We start from the raw sequence: 23,187 nt of genomic DNA on the forward strand, positions 1-23,187 counted from the left end.
GGAAGGTCCTAGGTTCGAGTCCTAGCTGGTCCATGTCTCAACAAAAATATACTCTATACAACGGCCATGTACATTTGGAACTAAAATCCATAGAGTTATATAGGCAGAGATGGAGAAGAGCCAGTTTTGTAATTTCTTTCACAGTAATCCAATCAAAATTTATTTCGCTTTGTTTATTGGGATCTTTGTGAAGAGTGAAATGACATCAAAATAATAACATTTCCATGGCTATCCATTATTTGTTCCTTTATAAAACTAACACGACAGAAATTTAGCGAAGTAAAAGCAACTGTTTTCTACTAAAGGTCTAAGTTTTTCAGCAAGAAAAGAAAATAATTGATATGATATGTAAGGGAGTTTATGGTATCAACATTCAGTCTCGCTGGAGCACCTTCATTACATATTTTTAGTTAAACAATGAACCTGAGTGTTATTTCCCTAATTACGCAAGAATCATTTCTTAATTGCTTCAACTAGAGATGTGTTCTTGATTGCCTTATTTTTCACTGCTTGTATAATCTTATTTAAGCAGTTTTGATCATCTTTCACTGTTACCTAATGTTAGAATTTTTCATAAACAACATAGTCTACTTAGAACCTAATACAAATGAGCTAATTACAAAACCAAGAAAAAAGAAAAATGATATTCAATATTCAATATTATGGAGCAAATTGCAAAAAGCAATGTACAAATATATAGGCCTCTTCGATCAATGAATCAAGGAGATGACATGTGATAGAGGTAAGAATTTAACTCCCAATCAAAGGGGACCTAACTATTACGAAAATTAGAACACAAAAATGATTACCAAGAAATTCGATATTAAACAAAGGCACGAAAGTCTCCTTAAATATGATTACAAATGTATTATCAAAAAAGGATAGGAGTGACAACTATTAGAATATTTAATTATATTTTAGTCACCTATATTTAGTTCCTTGTTTAATGGTCATCTAGCTTTTTAGTTAATTAGCTTTTAAGCTTTATTTAGCATTTAGCTTTTTCTTTTTAGTTAATTAGCTTTTAAGCTTTATTTAGTGTTTAGCTTTTTAGTAGTTCACTTTAAACGACTTGTTCTTAATTTAGAACGTCGTCTTGTAATCTCTATATATACGCTCGTATATTGTTGAATACATTATCCGATTATTGAATCATTCATTCAATTTATTTTTCATGGTATCAGAGCGGGTCGATGGGATTCTTTAAAGTTTGGCGAATTTTTTAATAAAAATTCATGGCCTTCTTTCTGGAATATTTTCCAGATTTTTTTTAATTGTTTTTTTATTAAAAAAACAATTTTGCGTTTTTGAAGGCTTTTTGAGGGTTTTTGGTTCGTGGGCGAATTTCTTTGTGCTGGGCAGCAGTTCATGTTTTTTTTAGGGTTCTGGAGATTTTTCAACCCTGCAACCTGGAGTTTTTTTTTTTGCAGATTGAAAATTTTTCTAAAGTTTCTGCAATTTTCGACTAGGGTTTTGACCCTTCAGTTCAAGTCGAAATATTATTTTGCTTGCAGATTCTTGGTGGGTTTTTCGAGACCTCAACTGGGTCGTTGTCAGATTTTTTTGGGTGCATCATTTTTCGTGCCTCAATTTTTGAGCCGTCAGATCTGCATTCTGTTTTCAGATTCTTGGTGGGTTTTTCGAGAGCTTTTCTGGGTTGGTCTCATATTTTTCTAGGTGCCTCGTTTTCCGCACCTCGAATTTTGTGCCAGCAAATTTGCCTTGGAATTTAAAAACAGTTCACAATTTCTGCTATTTCTGTGGATGTTGGGATTTTTGCTGTTTTTTTTTGGGCACCATTTATGCTGTTTTAAGTTTGCAAGAAAATTTTAATTTCTGGGTTTCTTCCAAACCTCGAAATTTGCACCTTGGAATTTGTGCCAGAATTCTCCTCCAGGGTTTCAAATTTTTTGTGCAGCTGTTTCTATTCTGATTTTTGAATCAGATTCTTCTGTCTCATGCTTTCACTAGGTTGACCTCGTTCAACCTCCATTTTTGTGATGGCATTTTTGACTAACATCATGTTGGAACACAGACAAAAGTTCAACAACTGTCACAACACCTGGAAACAGTGCATGTTCACGATATCTGAATATCGTTGCCTTGATCAGATTGATTTTGGCCAAACCTCGTCTTACAGGTCCCATGGTTTTCACGATTTTTTCCTGAAAAATTGTCTGTCGGTTTTCTGATTTTTTCCACAAAAAATCATGGGAGGGTTTTCACGATTTTTTCCTCAAAAATTGTTCACAGGGTTTATAATTTTCCCTTAAAAATTATCTCATTTGTAATCTGCGATATTCGCGTAAGATTTTAATTATCTAGGTTTTAACGTTTTTTTCCACAAAAACGATGATTTGTAACCTCAGATTTCTTGGTTTTTCGATTTTCTCCTCAAAATCGTAAATTCTCTTTTCGAGGGTTCCTATTTCAGGGTTTGACAGTTTTTTCCTCAAAATCATGCTTTGTTGCAGTTAGTTTGGGTCGCACCTGCCAAGGCGAACATCTGCAACCGTGGTATCTTGCAGTCAGTTTTGGAGCTGATACTCTGCTGCAAAAGGGTTTGCCAATTTTCCTCAAAATCATTGTTTCAGTTTTCAGTTTGGTTACCCAACGTTAGGTTGGATGGATTATGGTATTATTGGTCATTAACGCTTTTCAATTCCAAGGAGGGTCTCCACTGTAGCAGAGTGTTCTTTTCATTTGTAATCAAAAAACCTGCAGTGTCTTCTATAGGGTAGTTAGTAGATAGAATGACCATTAAGGGAGGGTATTAGAATATATAATTATATTTTAGTCACCTATATTTAGTTCCTTGTTTAATGGTCATTTAGCTTTTTAGCTAATTAGCTTTTATGCTTTATTTAGCATTTAGCTTTTTCTTTTTAGTTAATTAGCTTTTAAGCTTTATTTAGCGTTTAGCTTTTTAGTAGTTCACTTTAAACGACTTGTTCTTAATTTAGAACGTCGTCTTGTAATCTCTATATATACGCTCGTATATTGTTGAATGCATTATCCGATTATTGAATTATTCATTCAATTTATTTTTCAACAACTAAGCGGATAAGACTTCCAACTAATAAAGCAAAAAGAATAAATAACATTCCTGAAGTCTATCCTAAGAGCTAATTGACCATTATAAATAAAACATTACCTTAATACCCTCCCTTAATGGTCAATATAAATTTTACAAATTTGTTAGGATTCAAAGACTTGGTAAGATTGTCTACAGTTTGATCCTCAAAAGGACAATATCGCAACATAACCAATCTATCTTCTACAAGTTGTCTGATGAAATGCCAATAAAGTTCCATGTGTTTAATACACTCTGGTCTAGATTTTTAGCAAGTTTTAGCAGTCCTTAGTTGTCACAAAACAAGGGTGAAGGCCTTGCTTGAGGCATCTTCATGTCTGAAAGCATTCTTTAAAGCCATATTGCCTCGCATGTTGTTTTTACTGTTCCTTGATATTTTGCTTCTGCCAAGGATTTTCTACCTATTGTTTCTTGGTGGTCCATGTGATTGCACCTGTGGCAAGGCTGAAAACACAACTAGAAGTGGATTTTCTATCATCTACAGAACCTGTCAATCTAAATCTACAAACCCAACCAGCCTAGCATCTTTGCTTCACCTTCTACTATACAAAATAGCAAAGTCAAGTGTCACTTTCACATAACTCACAACATAGCGCAAATTAGGTCTAGTGGCTATAAGACAAATTAAGCTCCCCACTAGTTGCCTATATGTTGACTCATTAACGATCTTAGAGTTGGTTTTGGCACAAAGTTTCAGCCCTTTTCTCCATAGGTGTTGACAAAATTTTGCAATATAATTTTGAATTTGTCAAGCAAACTAGTTGCATATTTAGATCGTGAAATAAAAATAATGCAACCTGTTTGACAAGCACCTATACCTAGGCAGTAATGTAAGAAGTCTAGATTGTCCATGTCAAAAGTTGTACTCATATCTGATTTGATCTTTTCAATTGTATGTGTCTCATTACCTTTAATAAAGATGACATTTGCATAAATTACCTGAAGAATAATATCATTACTAGTACTTTTGACGTACAAATTTGGATCCAACGGACCCTGCTAGAATCTTTGTTCAACAAAATACCTGTCAATTTCGATGTACCATGCCCTAGTTGCCTACTTTAGGCCATACAATGCTTTCTTTGTTTGCATACAAGATGCTCATTCCCTGCAAACTAAAACACTATAGTTGAGGCATGTACACTTCTTCCTCTCTCAGTGGATGGAAGGGCGGACCACTTTCCATCCTCTCGCAATACAAGGGCGACCAACCTTGAGAATGCAATTTGTAAACATTTCAATGGAATCCTAATGAGACTATTATAGATACCTACTTTGAAAAGGCAATGACTTATTTGAATTTCAATATGAATGGTGTTTACTAATGATTAGTATGATACATGATATTATGGCTAATGATTCAATGTCAATTTCCAATGCCTAATATTGTGTGCAGCACCTAGACCAGGTTTTCTCTTATAAAAGGCATTTCAATTGGTAAATTAGTATTCTTAAATGTTCTTCATTTCTTATTCTAATTGAAATTGTGGTTTTAGGGCAAACAATAGTAATATCCCTATAAGGGACATTACAATTGGTATCAGAGCCAAATCTTGCCAGACTGTGAGATCAGTGTTAAAGTTATGGGTGTATTAGTTTAGAATAGGGCAATTATCCCAACAATAATTGAAGATTGGAATTATTAGGGAATATATTATTTTCAAAGCTGAATATACAGTAGTGAGTGCTCCATTGCCAATCGCCATGTGTTACTGCGTCATTTATTCCTCATGACAAGAGTGAGTCATCCTATAAAAATTCCATTCAGAGTCCTTGTCCTTCTTGTAACACCTCGGTTCAAGCCCTTAGTACGTTTGTAAATCGTCTTTCAATCAAAAATGTCGAGTTTTAGTAATTGGTTGAACTCTGTGAACACGTTGAACCATCTTGAACCGGGTTCAACAAGTTCATTTAGGTTCCACGGGTTACTAGGTGTTCAGGAAGGTTTTCATACTAACATTTTCTTTAAGTGTCTTGCAACGGCTCTTTTAAAGGTTTCTTGTTCGATAATGTATTACATCATTTTTCTCCGGGCGTTGAACTCATTGAACCAAGTTCAAGAGGTTCAAACGTGTTCAACATGTTCAACATAGCACAAATGGTCAGCAGCTTGGCATAATTAATATTCTCGGCAAAGATTTTCCCTGAGCGCTTCGTACACCTTGAACTACTTGAACTCTAATGAAGTCTATTCAGCATGTTCATATGTGTACGAAGTTGGTGGGCCCCGCGGGTTAAACGATTTGATGGTGCATTCATTGCCAAATATGAGGAAGGTGAACCATGTCTTAAGTGACGTCAATCCTTGGCTTTTCGAAGTAAGTAATCATTTCAGGAACTGGCAGTTACTTCAGAAACGCCGCCATGCATTCAATGCATGCATGCGATGTCCAATCCACAAACTTAACACACTCAGACTGACAAATTGGAATTATTGCATTTAATGGATCCGTATCATTACCCTCACTATAAGGTATGAAAGATTATTAGTGCTCTACATCTTGTTCCTCGCTGCTGCGGTTTTGTTTTTCCTGGATAGGAGTCTTGTTTGCTGCTAGTTGTCGTCTGGTTGTTCAACTGTGAAGGTGAGTCCTTTTCTTGCTCTCTCCAGTAGTTTTTACTTGCAATTTTTGTCTCATAGAAAGGTTTGCTACAACCAATTAAGGCTTATTGCTTTGAATTATGAAGTCCACACTGCATTTGTTTGGGATTGTTTTTAGCCTTGCATGCACTGAACCCATAGTTAGCGATACTGATCTTAAAGGGGAAAATCTTGAGGTTTTAAAAGAGAGGGTGTTCAAGGGAATTGACAAATCTTTTGATGTGGAGATTTTGAGTAGCGGTCTCATAGAAGCGGCAGCTTTTCCCCCAGCCATTCCCTGCCCAAAATTGATTCGAGAATGTATTGCTAGATACGACCCAGTCTCTGAGACCCTTAGGAGAGACAATGGTGAAACCCTTCTTGCCATAAATCGTTAAGTAAGATTACCAGTTCTCCAACTTTTCCCCTGCTCAGTCAATTACCGAGTTCAACGTGGACAGAACCAGACACCGTAACAACGTAGCAAAATTCTGGTTGAAGGTTCCTCAAAGAGGTGGTTCCAGATTACCCAAGGATCCTAATAAGAATCACATGTTGCCGCACATTCACGATGTTATGCTTTTGTTGCACCGGGCCAGAGGTTCTGCTGCAGCTTACAGCTTCGATGACTGGATTTATTGCTACGTGCAGCTGGTTTTAGAAGGGAAGCAGTATCTTGATTGGGCTGAATTGATTGCTGATTCAATGAGGAAACAACTGAGTATGGCTAAACAGTTCAAACAGAACTTCTTTATGTCTTCATACCTCTTGTATTGTTTGGCGTGTGTTAAGGAGTTAGTTGGAATACCAAAACAGCCCACTAAGGAGGATGTTCCCATATATGAGTTCTATCCCATGCTGCAAAAGGATAAGGCCTTGCACGATTTCAAAAGGGTGCACAATGCTTTTCTAGGTGACTTGTGCCATGAATTGAAGAATATGAAAGCCAAAAGAATCTCCGAGGATGCGCAGACATTGATAAAGAGGTTTGGCAGTTTCTATATCCAGTTTCCACACTTCTGTTACATAAGGATAGGCGGCTTTGAAGAGGAGGCCTTCAAGCTCCCTCATTTTTGTTCAGATTGCTTTGTTCTGGCGAAGATATGTAGGCAGCTGACCTCTATAATCAAAAAGGCACAACCCAGGGATAAATGGGAGGGTCATTTCCCCATCCAATTGGGCGTGTTGTCCTGCAGTTCGATGTCCGACGCTTTGAGCATTGGAGCAGATCTCAGGAATTTCAATTTTTCCCTGTATCCTGAAAGGAAAGGTTTTGATAATAAGGGTTTTTCCCGAAGTCTTGGTCTAATGCCATACCTCCCAATGCCGCAATTAGAAGACTTCTGGGAAGATTGTAGCGATGAGCTCGAGGTTTTTAAAAAGGGAAATATGAGGATGGTGTTAGAACAAGTCGTTTCATTACAGGTAAAGCTGGACATTAAAGGGCTCGAAGAGGATTATCTAGAGCTATTCGAACCAGGATACTTAGCCCGTGCAGAAATTGAAATGCCTCCAATCAACTGGGACAAGGAGGAGAAAGATGATATACAGTTAAGGACCAAAGGAGTTTTGGAGAGGACCGCGGCGCGAGTTGCCAAGAAGAAAGCAGCGAAATTAGGCGTTAAGTCTAGTTCAGCGAGAAGTAATGAGGTCTCTCTACATTCACCAAAGCGTCTTTCTAACAATGCTTCTATGCCTGTTCATGCAGGTAAAGATAAAAAGCCGCCCCAACTTAGACGTAGGTCTAATTCAGCTTTGGATTTATGTACTCCTCAACATACCCTGGTCCCGAAGTGCTACTCAAAGAAAGATGGATCAAGCAAAGGATACAGGGCTGAAAGATACGATTCTTGATGCCCAAATATTTGAAGTTGAAGACCTGGATAGCGATGTTGCTAATGCCCTGGATTCTCATACGGTGACTGTGGCTATGACACCACCTTCTAAAGCGATCGAAGGAACAACTAGTTCCAGTGCAACTCCTAAGTGGTTGACCACTTCGGTGAACAGAAAGCGGAATTTTCTTCCCGTAACTATTCCAATTCAGGAAATGGTCGTTAAGTACACAGAGAAGAGCCCCAAGCCGAAAAGGTTCAAAACCGCCGCCCGCCTGAACAATGATGAAGGAACTAGAAAATGAGTAGTTGAAATCGCCTCATACAAACCCAAGGACGAAAACAAGGAAGCTAGCCGCGATGATTTTGAGATCACGAAGGTGGAGCTGGGAAATACGAGTAGGGACTCAGACAATCATTTCTTCCAAGTATCGGCAAAGAAAATGCTCGCCAGATCGGAGAAGGATGGGTGGGAAAAGAGAGAGCTAAACCAACACATAAATGTTCTTGCCCAGTTCATCGACAGCATTGGTTGCTTTGGGGCACTCCCTATATCTCATGCTACAGAGAACTTTGACCCAACTTCACCAAAGAATAAAAAGTTAATGAGCCAAGTTCAACTGGCCAAGAGTATTGCAGAAGCCGTACAGAAATGGATTGAGGGAATAGTCAAGGACGGGGAGAAGTATATCACCGACTCCCGGAAGTTATGTGATGAAATACAGAGTCTTATCGCCGAAGTTCAAAATCAACTTGTGTCGTGGGAGAAAGAGGAACACAAATGGCAGAACATCTTGCCTTTGTTCGCCAAAATAGAAGAATATGGGGTTACCAGGTTTCTGACGGAACACTCAATCAAACTGGTAGCGGATGAATGTCAGCTCTTTGTGCTGAAGAAAACCATAATGTGGCGGGTGCTTACCTTCAAGTCTGTAATCTCCGACGCTAAGACCTCTGTTTATGAACTCCAGGATCTCCAGTGCAGCATAGTTAATGATAACAAGGTGGTTAACCCTGACCATGATTGGCAATTGGGAATTTGCGGGTTGAACACACAGGATGCAATCAGGGCTTTCCGGATAAACATGGAGAAAATCAAAGCCAAGGGTAATTTCACTCCGGAAGATATAACAAGGGTGGCTAGGATTGAGTCCATGACCTTCATTGGAAATGATCAGTTGCCGAAACATGCCAAAAAGATGGTGAAGCACCGGTGGGATAAGGAGGCGGCGAAGGCAAAGCTCAATGCGATGAAGGTTCCGAACCAATCTATTATTCAAGAACTCACAACCGCCCACGACGCCCGCGAAAGCGGAGAGGATGATGATGATGGGAAAGCGACATAATGCATTGATCCAGGCCCGGTTTCCTTTGTTTTTGTAATTTCTCATGTTTATGCAAAGACTTCGGAACATCTGTCCCAAAAATACATCTTGTTGGTTTCATAACTGTTTTGGGGGAGGTCGAGTTTTCAGGGAGACCTCCCCTGTTCTAAAAACTATAAATTAAGGAAAGATAGATAGAATAGGGGTTAGATTGGGCGACAAATTTTGGTTAGTTTTTGTTTTTCCTCTGTCTTGTAAAGTTTCTGTTTTGTAGAAGGAAGAATCAGACTTTTAAATCTGGAATGGAAAAGGATTTATAGATGTATTATCGTGCCTTTGTCGCATAAGAATATATATTTACAAAGATCGTACTGTTTTTGGGGAGAAGGAAAATCTGTGGGTTTTGAATCTGTGTAGACACATATCTTTGCATATGCTTATCTAATCAAATAACAGTAATGACCTTTCTATTGCAGAAAATTATTATTTTTCTAATACTCCTTCCTTTGAGTGTTTGTTTTCTTTTAGAAAAGATTCGTCTTTGAGAACAGATTCGGTTTCTCTTATCTGTTCGTTCCTTATTGGAATTGTGGAAATGGTGTTCTGAACTTTGATACGGTTACTTTCATCTCCTGTATTGAAAAGATTGGAAAGATTGTTTTTCTCATAAATATGTGTGAAATATTGGCCTCTCATCCAAGAATGAAGTAGGCAGCCTTACATGCTTTCGGGTTAAAAGCTACTACTCAAATAAAATTAATTAAATTATTCCTTGAATAACTGAAATAGGGAGTTGTACCTATGGAAAATTCAGAGGGAAGTGGTTTATACAACACTTACCCAACTATTTAGTGGAACACTTGTCTTTAAAAGAAGGCGACCGAATTTAAAATTGATCATTTTAAGAAAGGACAAATCTGTTCACTAACACCATGCAGTAGCCAAACATTATAAAAATAAGTAGTTCCTTTGTCTTATATCGGAGATTGCTCAGATTAATTCATTTTCCAAAATCAGAACAACTGTTGGAATTGTTTGCCGGCATTTTGACCCACATTGACATTTTGACACGACAATTAATATACAGCATATGTACCTTCTGATCAAAATAATGTGAATTACAATAACTACATTTGGCAAAGTTTGAATAATGCTACATGTGGACACAAACATATAGAAATGGCCAAGTTGCCTTGAATTTGTGAAAGGTGAACAAGTGACGACGTTAGCTATTGATCTGTACTTTTTAATTTTGGACTGGTGAGTCCAACATCCTACTTGCCTATCCAACACCCTACGTGCCTATAAACCTGAGGGTAAAACTTAGCAGGGAGTTCTTGACAATAGTTAGATGCCAGGCTAATTTGGTGGCCCACAGTTTAGACCTAGTTGCAAGATCGATCACCTCAGGCGTATAAACCTCTTAAGCCCAACAGTACATCTTTGAACAAATGAACTATGCCACATGGTCTACCAGCTTCACGCTTAAATTTTTTAGAAACTAATTGAGTTGCTCCTGTTGTTCATTTCACGTCGATTTGCGATTTGTCTCACAGTTGTATCTGCAAGGGTTTGTGACGAATTTGTAAAGCATTTGCAGAAAATATTAGGGATTCTTTTTGCTAATCAAGACCTTGACTTATATTCTTACCAGTGTCATTCATTGGGTTAAGGATTCTCAAGGTTTATTCATATTCTGCAAACAATGATTCATATTCCTACCCAGGCATAGTGGCAATACACAAAAAAAACCTAGTCTTTAGTAGAGACTTAAACTCCAAAAAGCTCTTCTATTGTGAGCATCATGAATCTCACTATCACATTAAAGCATTACATAAAGGATCTTGCCATTTAAGTTTGACCCATAGAAACATCAGCTGACTGGTCTCTCAAGTAAAATACAAGTGGAATAGATCAAAATAAGCTATATTACGAATATATGGAATCTAGATGGTTAAAAATTTCAAGTTAATTGATTTCACAATAAATATAGATTATCATGTGCCTAATTAAGAAGCATTAGTCACCAAACATCACTACGAAGAAACAAAACCTATCAACTCGTAGGGACACGACCTACCATCATGTTCTTGACTCATAATATCCTATCATTCTAACCAAAAAAATTTGCAGAATCAACAATAAGCCTTATATAAGCCTTATTAAACAGTCCTCAGAGATCACCACAAACAACAAGAAGATTCACAGTATTCCATAACAGCAACCCTCAAATCTGGGTTCAAATTCATCCCCATTCCAGGAATTTACTTTTAACAATAAATAATCAAACTAAAGTAAGAGGTCTTTACAAAGGTCTAGGAGTTCATAAAAAATCCAAATGAACACCCTAGATTCCTAATGGCAATATTAAACTCGAAATCACAACTAGTAGGGTTCAGTTAAGTCACAGAGATTCTATAACAAATGTCCAAATATATCCAGCAATGACTTCAATACAGAGCAGTAACCAAGAGCATAGTGATATTCACTTACATACAGGATTAAAGGATGAACCTTCCAGAGAACCCATCCACCATCATCATGTACCAAAGAGTGATAAGTTTTATACATATCAATTGAGTAACACCAAAATTAAGAAATAAATATGGCACACAACCATACACTATACATTTCTGGACTGGTCAGAGTTACTATAACCAAAAAGCTTTGAGCCAATGAAGGCACAAGTCAATACTAAATTGTTGATCCTCACAATATGATGACTCGATGCATTCCCCACTACAATAAGGCAAGGATATAACTTATGCCTTGGGAAATGGCCTTGATACAATATTTTTCTTCTTATTATGGTATTCATTGGAAGGAACCTTGAATAATCATCCCACAAAATTCACACCAGTGCACATAAGTTCATACAAAAGAAGTAAATTAGTTATTGGATTCCTACCGCTTATCCATGAGTGATTGTGTTGCAGAATAAAGATCTTTTATTGGAAAAGAGGGAATTATTTTTTACGCTGGCAGCTAGTATCCTCTACAATGCATCACCATAATGTTCCTACGTTTAGCATCTTGTGTGAGGGGGAAGGAAAACAAGCATCAATAGAAAGTAGCACAATTCAGGTCATAGATACGGATCACACTTCTAATTCTCATCTTAATATTGGGAAAGTTACTCTTCTTGCCATGCCTCAAGGAAATATATCAAAGCAAGTTCCTTGTAGATGCAGAGGGAGAAAATGAGTTTTTGATTGATAATCTGTCATTTGGTTTCAAACTTTCAAACTATGCTATTGCAAGATATGCTTATTTCTTCTCTCGGAGGATAAGAAAAAACTTATCTTGTTAAGGACCTTGTGAATTTCCAACTCTTGTTGACATTGTTGAGAGTCATTGGGATACCCCACTATGTAAAGGCAAAAACATATCTTAATTTAAATTTGCAGCTTGAAATAATATCAGAAATGCAATGGAAGTTGAATTGTGAGATAGATCTTCATAAAACAAAGGTAGAAGTTGCAAAGTCCCAAGCCATCTCATATTGGGAATCATCTTGAACACTCTCTCCATGATCCTTGCTTTAGGACAAGCAATCTTGGGAAGGGTAGACTGTCATTCCCCTGCCATATATAAATAAAACTCGTGTTCAAATTAAAAGGAAAAAAATACATTATTTCACCAGAGTTGCTGGAAACTCCTTTGTCCCTCCCCGGGAACGCGTTTCCCCGTATCCGTTCCCGTTTTTGAAACGGATACGTATCCGATACAGCCCAGATACACGTCGAATTTTGTACCCACGCATGCCCAAAAATCCTAGATTTCCAACCATACTAAATACTAATGTGATTTGATTTTTTTTTAAAAATTGACGTAAATCTTCCTAAATTTAATTTTTAATAACTTCATTAACGCATTTTTTTTTTTAAAATGGTATTAACAAAACCTACACCAAATGAGAAAGAGAAATGAAATGTTTTTCTATTTCATTGACCCATTTTTTCGGTTATCTTCCAATGCAACTCTTCTATTTTGCATATTGTAAAATGTTAAATCAACTTATCATTATTTATGTAGAAATTATGTGTCTATATTGCTTTTGAAGTAATGAAAATCTCTTCAATAACTTAGAAAATTGTGTTAAATATATGTGTATGTGTTTTTTATGAATGACGTGTCCAGCCGTATCCATATTGGGGGTCTTAAAAAATAGCCGTATCCGTATCCATGTCCATGCAACTTTGTATTTCACTAAAAAGGGCTGACCAAAGTTAAGTCCCTATTACGGGCAGGCATTTAAAATTAGCAATTGGATGAGGGAGGCCAACCAAACCAAAGAAGATTTAAATAATAAAGAGGGGAAGTGATTCTTCAAAGGGGAGCCAACTAACATAGGATTACTTGGCAGTGATTCCCTAATTAAGGGCCATAACAACAAGTTATCAACAGCAGCAAATTATTCAAGGGACGCCTCCTTTGCCAAGGATGAAATGATAACTAAGGTTGTGCCATTTCATCCCACCATGGAGGATATAAAAAGGAGGAAATCTCAAGTGAGAAAGGAATCCATGAAGGATCAAAATGGAATGATCAATAAAAATAAGCAGAAGCAGAATTGAACTCAGAGCTGAACTGATATTAGCAGCAGTGATAATTAAGGAATAAAGTTGATAGATAAGTAGAAATATAGATCTATGCATCTGTGTTTATGCAATAGAGATTACTTGGAGAAATTATTGAGTAATCTTAATACTCTGTCTAATATAAACATGCAATGGAAGATTTGTATGATAGTCGCATCCGAATTTAGAGAAACGCGTTGCAAAACAGGAAGGTCGATCAACCTTTCGAGTTCACAAGAGAGGAAAACCTGATAAACCTGCCATCAAGTACGCCACCAATAGGGGGTTAAGCCTTGTGGGCTGGGAGGTGTATGTGTGCTCCCAGGCTTGGTGAAAAGAAGGTAGTCTTCATACTCTTATCAAGCATGCCACCCATCAGGGGTTAAGCCTCATGGGCTGGGAGGCTGATTAGTACTCCTAGGCTTAATCAGGGAGGATAGCCAGCTTCGAAGGTGAAGTAAGGGATTGAAGGGCGGACCACTTTCCATGCTCTCGCAATACAAGGGCGACCAACGATAAACCTGCCATCAAGTACGCCACCAATAGGGGGTTAAGCCTTGTGGGCTGGGAGGTGTATGTATGCTCCCAGGCTTGGTGGAGGGAGGTAGTCTTCATACTCTTATCAAGCATGCCACCCATCAGGGGTTAAGCCTCATGGGCTGGGAGGCTGATTAGTACTCCTAGGCTTGATCAGGGAGGATAGCCAGCTTCCAAGGTGAAGTAAGGGATTGAAGGGCAGACCACTTTCCATGCTCTCACAATACAAGGGCGACCAACCTTGAGAATGATACGTGTGAACGTTTCAATGGATTCCTAATGAGACTATTATAGGAACCTAATTTGAAAAGGCAATGACTTATTTGAATTTCAATATGAATGATGTTTATGGATACCATGGTGTTTACTAATAATTAGCATGATATCTGATATTATGGCTTATGATTCAATGTCAGTTTCCAGTGACTAATATTGTATGCAAGACCTAGACCAGGTTTTCTCTAACAGAAGGCATTCCAATTGATAACTTTGTATTCTTAAATGTTCTTAATTTCTTATTCTAATGTAAATTGTGATTTTAGGGCAAAATATAGTAATATCTCCATATGGGACATTACACCTTCAAAAAAACCCATAGTTTCCCTAGATTGAGAGCCCTTTCCGTTTCTCAATGTGTATCAAAAACCAATGCACTCCCTAAGCCTTCACCTGCTTCACATTCAACTTCCGCTTACCTTGGTTGTAATATCACATTATAAAAACCACAAAGAAACCACGAATGCTGAAGAGAAAATATCGAAAAGAGAAAAACTTTATTGTTAAACAAATAAAGACAGCAAAGATTTCTTTATATGAACACAACCACATAAACCCAAAAATTAAACCTTAAAATAACTTAAGTGTACCTTAAGTTAAAATATTGCATTACCAAAGTTGTTTTATTATAAAAATTGCATAAAGTAACTATGACTATCTAAACCTACTAAATGGCCATTATTATTATATGACACTAACATAACATATAGCCCTAACATCCTCTTCTTTCTCAGGTCAACGCAACAGATCAGGGAGAATAACTTAATCAGCTTACTCACAAGCTCTAATAGAAGCTAACAGACAGATGCTTGTAGCTGCTCATGCTTGCTATTGTACCGCATTGTTGGCTATAGATAGGATAAATATTGCTACAATTCTGGAATTTCTTATCCTCAAAAAAACCTTGACAATAACCAGGCCAGGTCCCATGAAGCCATACTGGGTAAAACGTGACAAAAAAAGAGATTTATAATTCCAATTGTTCTCCAGATCATAAGCTTTCTATCCATCCATATGATTCAGTGATGTATGTGATAAATGTTACTTTCAGTTAAATTAAAATATGAAGTGATTAACATGCAAATGCATCTTTTCAAGAACCCACTGGAACTTTTAACTTATTTGATCTCATTTTTATTTGAAATTGGCAAACTCATAACATGGCTTGCTCTTAAAATGTAACAAAGGGATGATTCTTAATACAGTTGGGGGAAATAAATAAGCTTTGATAGCTCGAAGTTAGAATAAAACAACATCTTGCTCTCAATCATTTTGTATGGGGCTTTGGGGACAATGATACATTATGATTAATACTTGGGTCATTAGGGAATTTTTAAATTGTACTTATGATTTAGGTGTAAATATGTCATGAGTGGATCTCATTTTTATTAATTTACAGTTAAAACAATATAAAGGCTGGAATGATACTTTTCATGTAGGATTGATGTTTGCATGCCATATTTTACTGAGAGATGATCTTGGTTTGGCTAGATATATTCCCTGTCAGTTCCTCACTGGACCTTGGGTTGTAGCTTCATTTTACAGATTAATAATAGAAATGCATGTTCTTTCTGTTGAAATGTGATAGCTAGATCGGATTATGTTGATTAAATTTTAATGTTGCCTAAGTGGCAATTAAAATTTGATGTATATTGTAATAACAACAATATCATGAGCAATTACTTGTAAAGTATTGGGCTGGGTCCAATTAGAGAAAATAATGTAACTTGTAGTTCAATTATAATCCCAAATTTGGGCGCCAATGTAAAGGAATAAAATATGAAATCAAGTCGGCCAAATAGGTCAGCTGACTTGGTAAAGAAGATGATTGAATCTTGTATATAACAAGATTCAATCTTGTCATCCAAGACAATTCACCATCATCGAATTATTGCTCTGCAATCAGTCATCTTCTACTAGCGAATTTGATCTTCTAATTAGTGTGAATCTGCCTTGTGTTTTAAGCGAACTATTGGGCAATCTGACCTTCACTTCAGATCCGAATCTGAAGCATCATTAGGGATTACCTGGAGCGAATTCATTGGTAATTCATCTAGGCGATTTGTGTTGTCTTGCTGGGCGATCTAGAACAGCGAATTCTCCTTCATTGTAGCGCCGAATCTCTGCAAGTTCAATCAGCAATTAAGCCTGCACTCCTGTGATTTGAATTGGGCAAAGTTCTGCCCTAGCTTGGTGATTGAATCAGATAAGTAATCTGATCTGAACTGTAATTGTAATTTGCTCATGAATTAAAGATTTGATCTGGATCTTTGATGCTGGGTTTTTCCTCCAAGAGGGAGGTTTTCCCAGGGTATTCTTGGTGTCTTGTCTCTTTCGTGTGATTGCTTTGTGTTATTTCTGAGTTATATCTAAATCTGATCATTAAAATTAACATTCATAGCAGTGCATATTCTATATTTTCCTTGATGTTCACCCTTCTCTGCTTTTTGTTTTTCTTGTTGGTAACAATTGTTTCTTGCGAGATTGAGATTGTCAGGTCTCTCATTGCCGCTCTTCTGTGGTACAATCTCGGTGTTGGACTGGCATGCATACATTGTCAGTTCTATTGCACCTTGTGATGAATCCAGTATATTTAGCAACATAGTCATAGCTGCTTGTGATCTGGAGTTTATTCTTGAGGTCCTAACAGCAGCTTCTTCTCCTTCTTTCTGTTTAATTTGCTTCATAAAACCTTACATAGCACACTAGGTTAACTAGTCAGGACCCTCACAAGAAATGGCATCACTTTATGAGTTGTGCCCAGGTATATTGCAACTCTCATTTGCTCTAAATTATGCCTTTGGGTCATGTGATTCAGACTTCAACATCTCAAAGTGCAATTCACCTCAAAGATGGCCTATGGCTATTCATGCCTTCATAACAGTCTCCAAAGGACCACACCTCCTTGAAAAAGAAGCATCACTAATCTTACTGTGCAACAAGAGAATTTGAAGTGTGTAATAAACGAATTTTTTGAGACAAACAGTAGCTTTAATGGTAGGCATTCTTGTAAGCTCAATACAGCAAGTTAAACCTGTTATGTTGACTCTATTTACATTTCACATTACTTTCATAAATTGCCAGTGATAAACTTCGATTCCTTGCATTCAATGCTACCTACAAGGACTCAACGGCAGGGCTAAACTTAATTGTTCTCAAGATCAAACTACTTGTTCATGTAGTCCCAGAGTGGGTAAGTTCAGCAGCTAGCCAGTCCAAGCAACCTCTCACACAGAAAGAGTTTATTTTCAAATTATTGTAACAGCAGGCTCAAAAAGATTAATAATATTTAATTCAGATACACCAACTTACAAAGATAGTTCCAATCTCAACACAGTATAAGCTCCAGATTAAGAAAACATTATTGCAAAACCAAAAAGTTCCACAGTTGATTTTGACCAAAATATTCAACAGGTGTTCAACCCTAAAGATACATGCAACAGAATTCATATAACTATAGACAACATTTCTGACAAAATTCATGCTACTGTAACTCTAGACTACAAACCACACAATGGATATATGTTTACCCAGACTAAAGACATCAAGCTTTACAAACTTTAGACATAAGCCACAACCACTTTGCAAATGACTGCCAATGGGCTATGATGATCCCTGACTCCTCTCTTCATTCAGATTTTAGTTTTTACTGAAATTTTTACGAATAAAACACACAAAGTGCACTTTTTCCCTGCACTACTGTTCTCTTGGCAACCCCCACCATCTCTGATCCAAAAAACCCAAAATTTATCCTCTAATCTACCCTGCCAATCTGCCTCTTCCACAGCTATCACCTATGACTATATATATTTTAAACAATAAAACTCAATCACTAAAACAAGAACACCAAAACAGACCATCATGACTCCATCATTTTGAACATTTAAATACACTGTTTTAACCGATTACCGGACCTCATCAAGGGACAACCATCACCATTTCACAATCAATAAATTATAAGCAACTCCTTCATTCATTTTTAATTTTTGCTATTCAACAATTACAAAATTAGTGCCTACAATTTATTGCTTGATGCCCCCATAATAGTCACGATTCCCTGTTACTTGATTTCTATTTCAATGCCTGCCCCCCCGGGCTGCTCCTGCATCACTTGTTCTGATCATTCTCCAAAATTACCCATCTAAAAAGTCGGAAGATAACACAAGGGAATGAAAAAAATATCATCTCACCTTCAACAGCTTGGGCTGCCTTACTAGTTTCTTGTCATTATGCTGCAGAGTCACCTTTATAACCTTTTGTCCTCTTCACTTCATCCTTTTTAGTTGCTCTAGATATATCCAGAATATAATTGCAGATAAGATTGGGTACAGCCTGTGAAACACCTGATTCTGGATCAGTGGCACCTTCTTGCTCTCTTACAGCACTTGATTGTGAATTTTAGGACTCCACTAGAAAGCCTAAACTCCCGAGATTTCTAAGGATCATTTTTATCAGCAGAATCCACTTTAAGGAAGGTATCCACAAAGCGTTTTGCATTTGTTCCATTCATTTCATATTTCCAAGGAATAGGCTTTCAAAAATCTGAGTTTTGTGGATATAGTTTGCATTATAGAGTTTTGGAAATATGAAATTGCATCTCATATCATGATTATTTGAGATTCCTAACTGAAAACCTAAAAAACCTCTCTCGCTATCTCTTGTGTTTTGCAAATCAAAAAGAAAAGAAGTGTCTATGTGAGTGAGCATTCTGGATAAACTAGGGTTTACTTTTATTGTTTCTTTCAGCAGGTATTCCCACCCCAATTAAATATTGCAGAAGGCCAACTTTGATTGATGCTTTCCAACTATGTGAGCCCATGGAACTTTCATACAATAAAACAATAACCCTATCTTCTAGAAACAAATCCTAGCTTCGGTATCGTCTGTTCCTATTCTTAAGTCAACCTTAGGTTGCCTACTGTTGAATTCAAATATTTTTATTATTGTGGGATTTTCACCAAGTGGCAATATTTTTCATACTTGAGTTATCACCCTACTGACTATTTTCCATAAGCAGTCATCTCTCAATGACCTTTTAACTAATGATGTACAATAGTGAATAATCACAAAGCAGGGGGACTACCAAAGCACACAAGCACCTACAAACATTTGTAGCTATGGGGAAGAACCGCAACTTTTAGAAAAGCCTTTAGCTTTTGTTAGTGTTGCCAAAAATCACATCCATCACATTAATACGTCACCCTACCAGTAAATTCATGCTTGAACCTTTTTGATTGTTGCTTTATCGTTGTCCCATTCTCTAGCATTGGGCCTTGCTGAAGAACTCAACAGTGCAGAGCAATGTCAACAGTTGTTAAAGTTTTAAACATTGAGTAGAAAGGGGCCATGAGCACTTGAGAACACTGAGCACAACTAGGAAAATCCAATTTGGAAAAGATTACTAACCCCAAAAGAATATTTAGAGTAATTGACTAATAGGAACCTGAACAGCCAAAACTTTTAGCGGGAGACATGTTTCGTAAAACACTAGCCGCCTGCTAAAATAAGAGATGAATTTAAGAAAAGCCACAAAACTTACAATTTCCGGAAACCGAAAAACTTATTAAAACTACAAGGAAATAAAAAGCCCTGGATAGTAATTTTGTAATAGACATGTATACAGCACTGAAGCAGTAGCATGGAACCAAAAATGCAAATCGAAACGAAGGATCTGATTAATAAAAATATTTAACAACTAGTGGTAGTTAAAATCTGACCTGTGTTCGCCGGTAATGCTTTCGATCAAGGCGGACTTGACGGAATCTCTGAGCTGCGGAGAAAGCTTCATCCAGTGGCCGGTGATCTTTTTGCGGAGAAGAACAGCTGCCAGCTGCCTGACATTAGCAGCCTTGGCGGTGCGAATGTGCTGAAGAAGAGCCGGCACAACCTGAGGATCTTTCGCTAGGCGTTTTATCTGCTCCTCCGCCTGCCTCCGTGCATCGTTATCAGGCATCAAGAACTGTATCAACAGAAGCTCCAGGGACTGTGACATTTTTTTCTTTTTTAGGTTCCTCCTCCTCGTCGCCACGTCCCGAGATCGAAACCCCTCCTCCCCAATATGTCTTGGACTGAAATGCTTCTCTATTACAGATATCTTGTGACTGAAGGTTTTAGGGTGGACAGGAGAGTCTGAGATTTAAGGTCATTTCATACAGACAGCCGCTTTTGCTTACCACAGTCTAATTATTCACCGCCTCTCTTTTGTCTCCGTGTTTTCCTATAAAACAATAATTATTATAATTTATTTTATTTTATTTTTAATTATATTATTTGACGTTTTTAATCACGGTTTGAAACCCTAACGGGCAATTCTCGAGAATAGAGGTGTAAGGAAAAAATGGGCGAAGTAAAAAAAAGTTAATAATAGAAAATTTATATTAAAATGTGTAGTGAATTAATAATAGAAAATTTGTTAAAATGTGTAGAGTGAATTTGTCATTATTTAAAAATTCATCTTTTATTTTAAGGATTATTAGTTCTTTTCAAGGCATGAAATTAATGCATTTTTTTAATTAATTTGATCAATCAATGCAAAGAATTAAAAATTTTGAAAAAAAAACTATAATGTTATTTTTATGTGAGCAAACTTCTAGAATCGATTTTGTGAGTTTTTTTGGATCAACATTTAGCATCACACTTTGTGATCCATCATCAAGATGAATGAGAGCACAAGAAGCAAAAGATTGGGAGAGTGCAGACTATAATGTTAGTTTAATTTTTATTTAATGAATTTTATTTTTACTTTTCAATTAATCATAAAGTTTCAATTTTTTTATAGGAATTCAATTAAGAATCAATTATCATTACAATTGAAAAATAGATTTACTTATTATTGTAAATTGTAAAGTATAATTACAAGGTATTAACTAATCCATGAGTAAATTATATATATACAAAATGGTAAAGTGTAAAGTATAATTACAAAGTATTAACTAATTCATGTAATAAATTATCAATCAATTTTTGTGTCATTTGAGAAATATTTGTATGTACAATAAGTTGGCTTTATTAAATCAACATTTGTTATGTAGAGTATAACTATTAGATAAAAATTTCTGGACAATGATTGTGATCTCTTGCAACATCTTGGACAAACCTTTTCAATTATTTTCTAACACCTCCAATGGGAAATTGAATATTGGAAACTCAATTGATGAGATCTTAATGAAATTGGTATCCCAAAAAATTATCTATAAGGTTTGTCATTAAAAAAATGAGGCTAGAGTAAAGCAATCAAATAACAACATCCTACAAAAGTAAAGATTAGTTAAAATAGCTAACATATTGGTATTCATATATTTATTCCTTTACAAAAAATCTGTCTGTTAATCTATATTAATACATCAATTTCTTAGTAATTTTCATAACTTTTTCTTATTATAATTTTAACATTGTTTAATACTAATTTTTTTTCTTAGATATATTATTATAAATTAATATAAATTTTATTTTATAGATATCTTCAAATTGTTAATTTATTATTTGTCAAATAGCATTCATAATGATTATTCAAACATTTAGTGATGATGATGAATTTTAAATTTTTCTCTCTCACACACACACACTTTTCCTCTATTTTCTCTCTCACACACACACTACATGTTTCTAATGCGTAAAGTTCCTACCAATAGCATGGTTAGTTTGGAGTAGATAAAAGTGGAGAGAGAGAGAGAGAGAGAGAGAGAGAGAGAGAGAGAGAGAGAGAGAGAGAGAGAGAGAGAGAGAGAGAGAGAGAGAGAGAGAGAGAGAGAGATATAGAGAGAGAGAGGGAGAGGAAGAGGGAAATATATAAATAGAAGACGGTATAGAGAGATAGAGAGGATAGATAGATAGATAGATAGATAGATAGATAGATAGATAGATAGATAGATAGATAGATGGATAGATAGATAGATAGATAGAGTGAGAGAGAGGTAGAGAGACATAATGTGATATAAATTGAAAGGGAGAGCGAAAAAACCCAAGTCCTAATCATATATATCTTCACACCTCTCATAATAATTATATAATATATTATATTTATATTTATTAATTTTTATTATAAATATAATATATAATTATAATATGTTTTTAAAACAAATTTACATTGTATTAAATATAAGATATAATAATAATATATGTTATATTATATAAAATATTATTTGTGTTCATAGAATTCTTAATGAAAACTTTGATATCTGAACATCCACATAGTTTTTTTTGTGTTTGTATCAACTAAAGAAAGAAATTTAATGACGTATTAGGTTCTTATTCAAATTACATTTTTTATTATCATTGAAAATTCATTAGATTAATTTCATTTTAGCAATAGTTATTTATGATAAACCTAGACGATCCGGTTAATACTGAGAGGGGGGTGAATCAGTATTAACAAAAACTGAAACTTTCAACACCAAAGCAGACTTGTCTCAGATCTAAAAACATTCAACACTTAAACCAAATCTTCATAATAGATTTCCTTATCAAATCTAGATAACCATTTCCTCTTATGCAAACTTATTAATCGGATCAGCCATCAATTCAATATCAGATCAACAAACACAGTTACCAACTTATTAATTGGTCAGAATGCTTCATCAATCATATAATCATCAATACCGGTAACCACTTTAAGATCTCTAATAAACAAACATAAACTGTCTTTATCGGTTATCAGAAATAAAACATGAACATCACAAGAAAAGCATACCACACATGAACACCATGTTTTTCATGTGGAAACCCAAATAGGGAAAAACCACAATGGGAATTGGTACCCACAAATATTTTGCACTCTTTCGGAATGCGCCCTGTCAGGAGCAAAGCCCGGTTAGAAGCTTACAATGATGCCCTGTTAGGAGCAGACCCTGTTAGGTGTCACCCGGTTAAGGGATTTACCTCAGCCCTGTTAAAAGCTTTGATCTATTAGGATCAACCTCGCAAGAGGATTTAGAACTCAGATATTGAATCACCCTGTTAG

The 23,187-nt window shown here is 36.1% G+C and overlaps 1 protein-coding gene across 4 annotated transcripts in view; it reads right to left on the reverse strand.

Moving 5' to 3' along the window:
* The window catches only part of LOC131076946 (uncharacterized), a 76,063-nt gene extending 55,637 nt beyond the window's left edge, over positions 1-20,426 (reverse strand). For 2 of the 4 annotated variants that reach the window (XM_058014309.2, XM_058014322.2), the window contains exon 1: positions 19,946-20,426. In XM_058014309.2, the coding sequence (XP_057870292.2) occupies positions 19,946-20,220 (275 nt within the window). In that variant the 5' untranslated portion in view covers positions 20,221-20,426. The remainder of the gene's footprint in view (positions 1-19,945) is intronic. The other 2 variants (XM_058014316.2, XM_058014303.2) reach the window with 1 other exon arrangement.
* Between the last annotated feature and the right edge of the window lie 2,761 nt (positions 20,427-23,187).

Source organism: Cryptomeria japonica, chromosome 10 (assembly GCF_030272615.1).
Source record: "Cryptomeria japonica chromosome 10, Sugi_1.0, whole genome shotgun sequence".
Taxonomy (NCBI): Eukaryota; Viridiplantae; Streptophyta; class Pinopsida; order Cupressales; family Cupressaceae; genus Cryptomeria; species Cryptomeria japonica.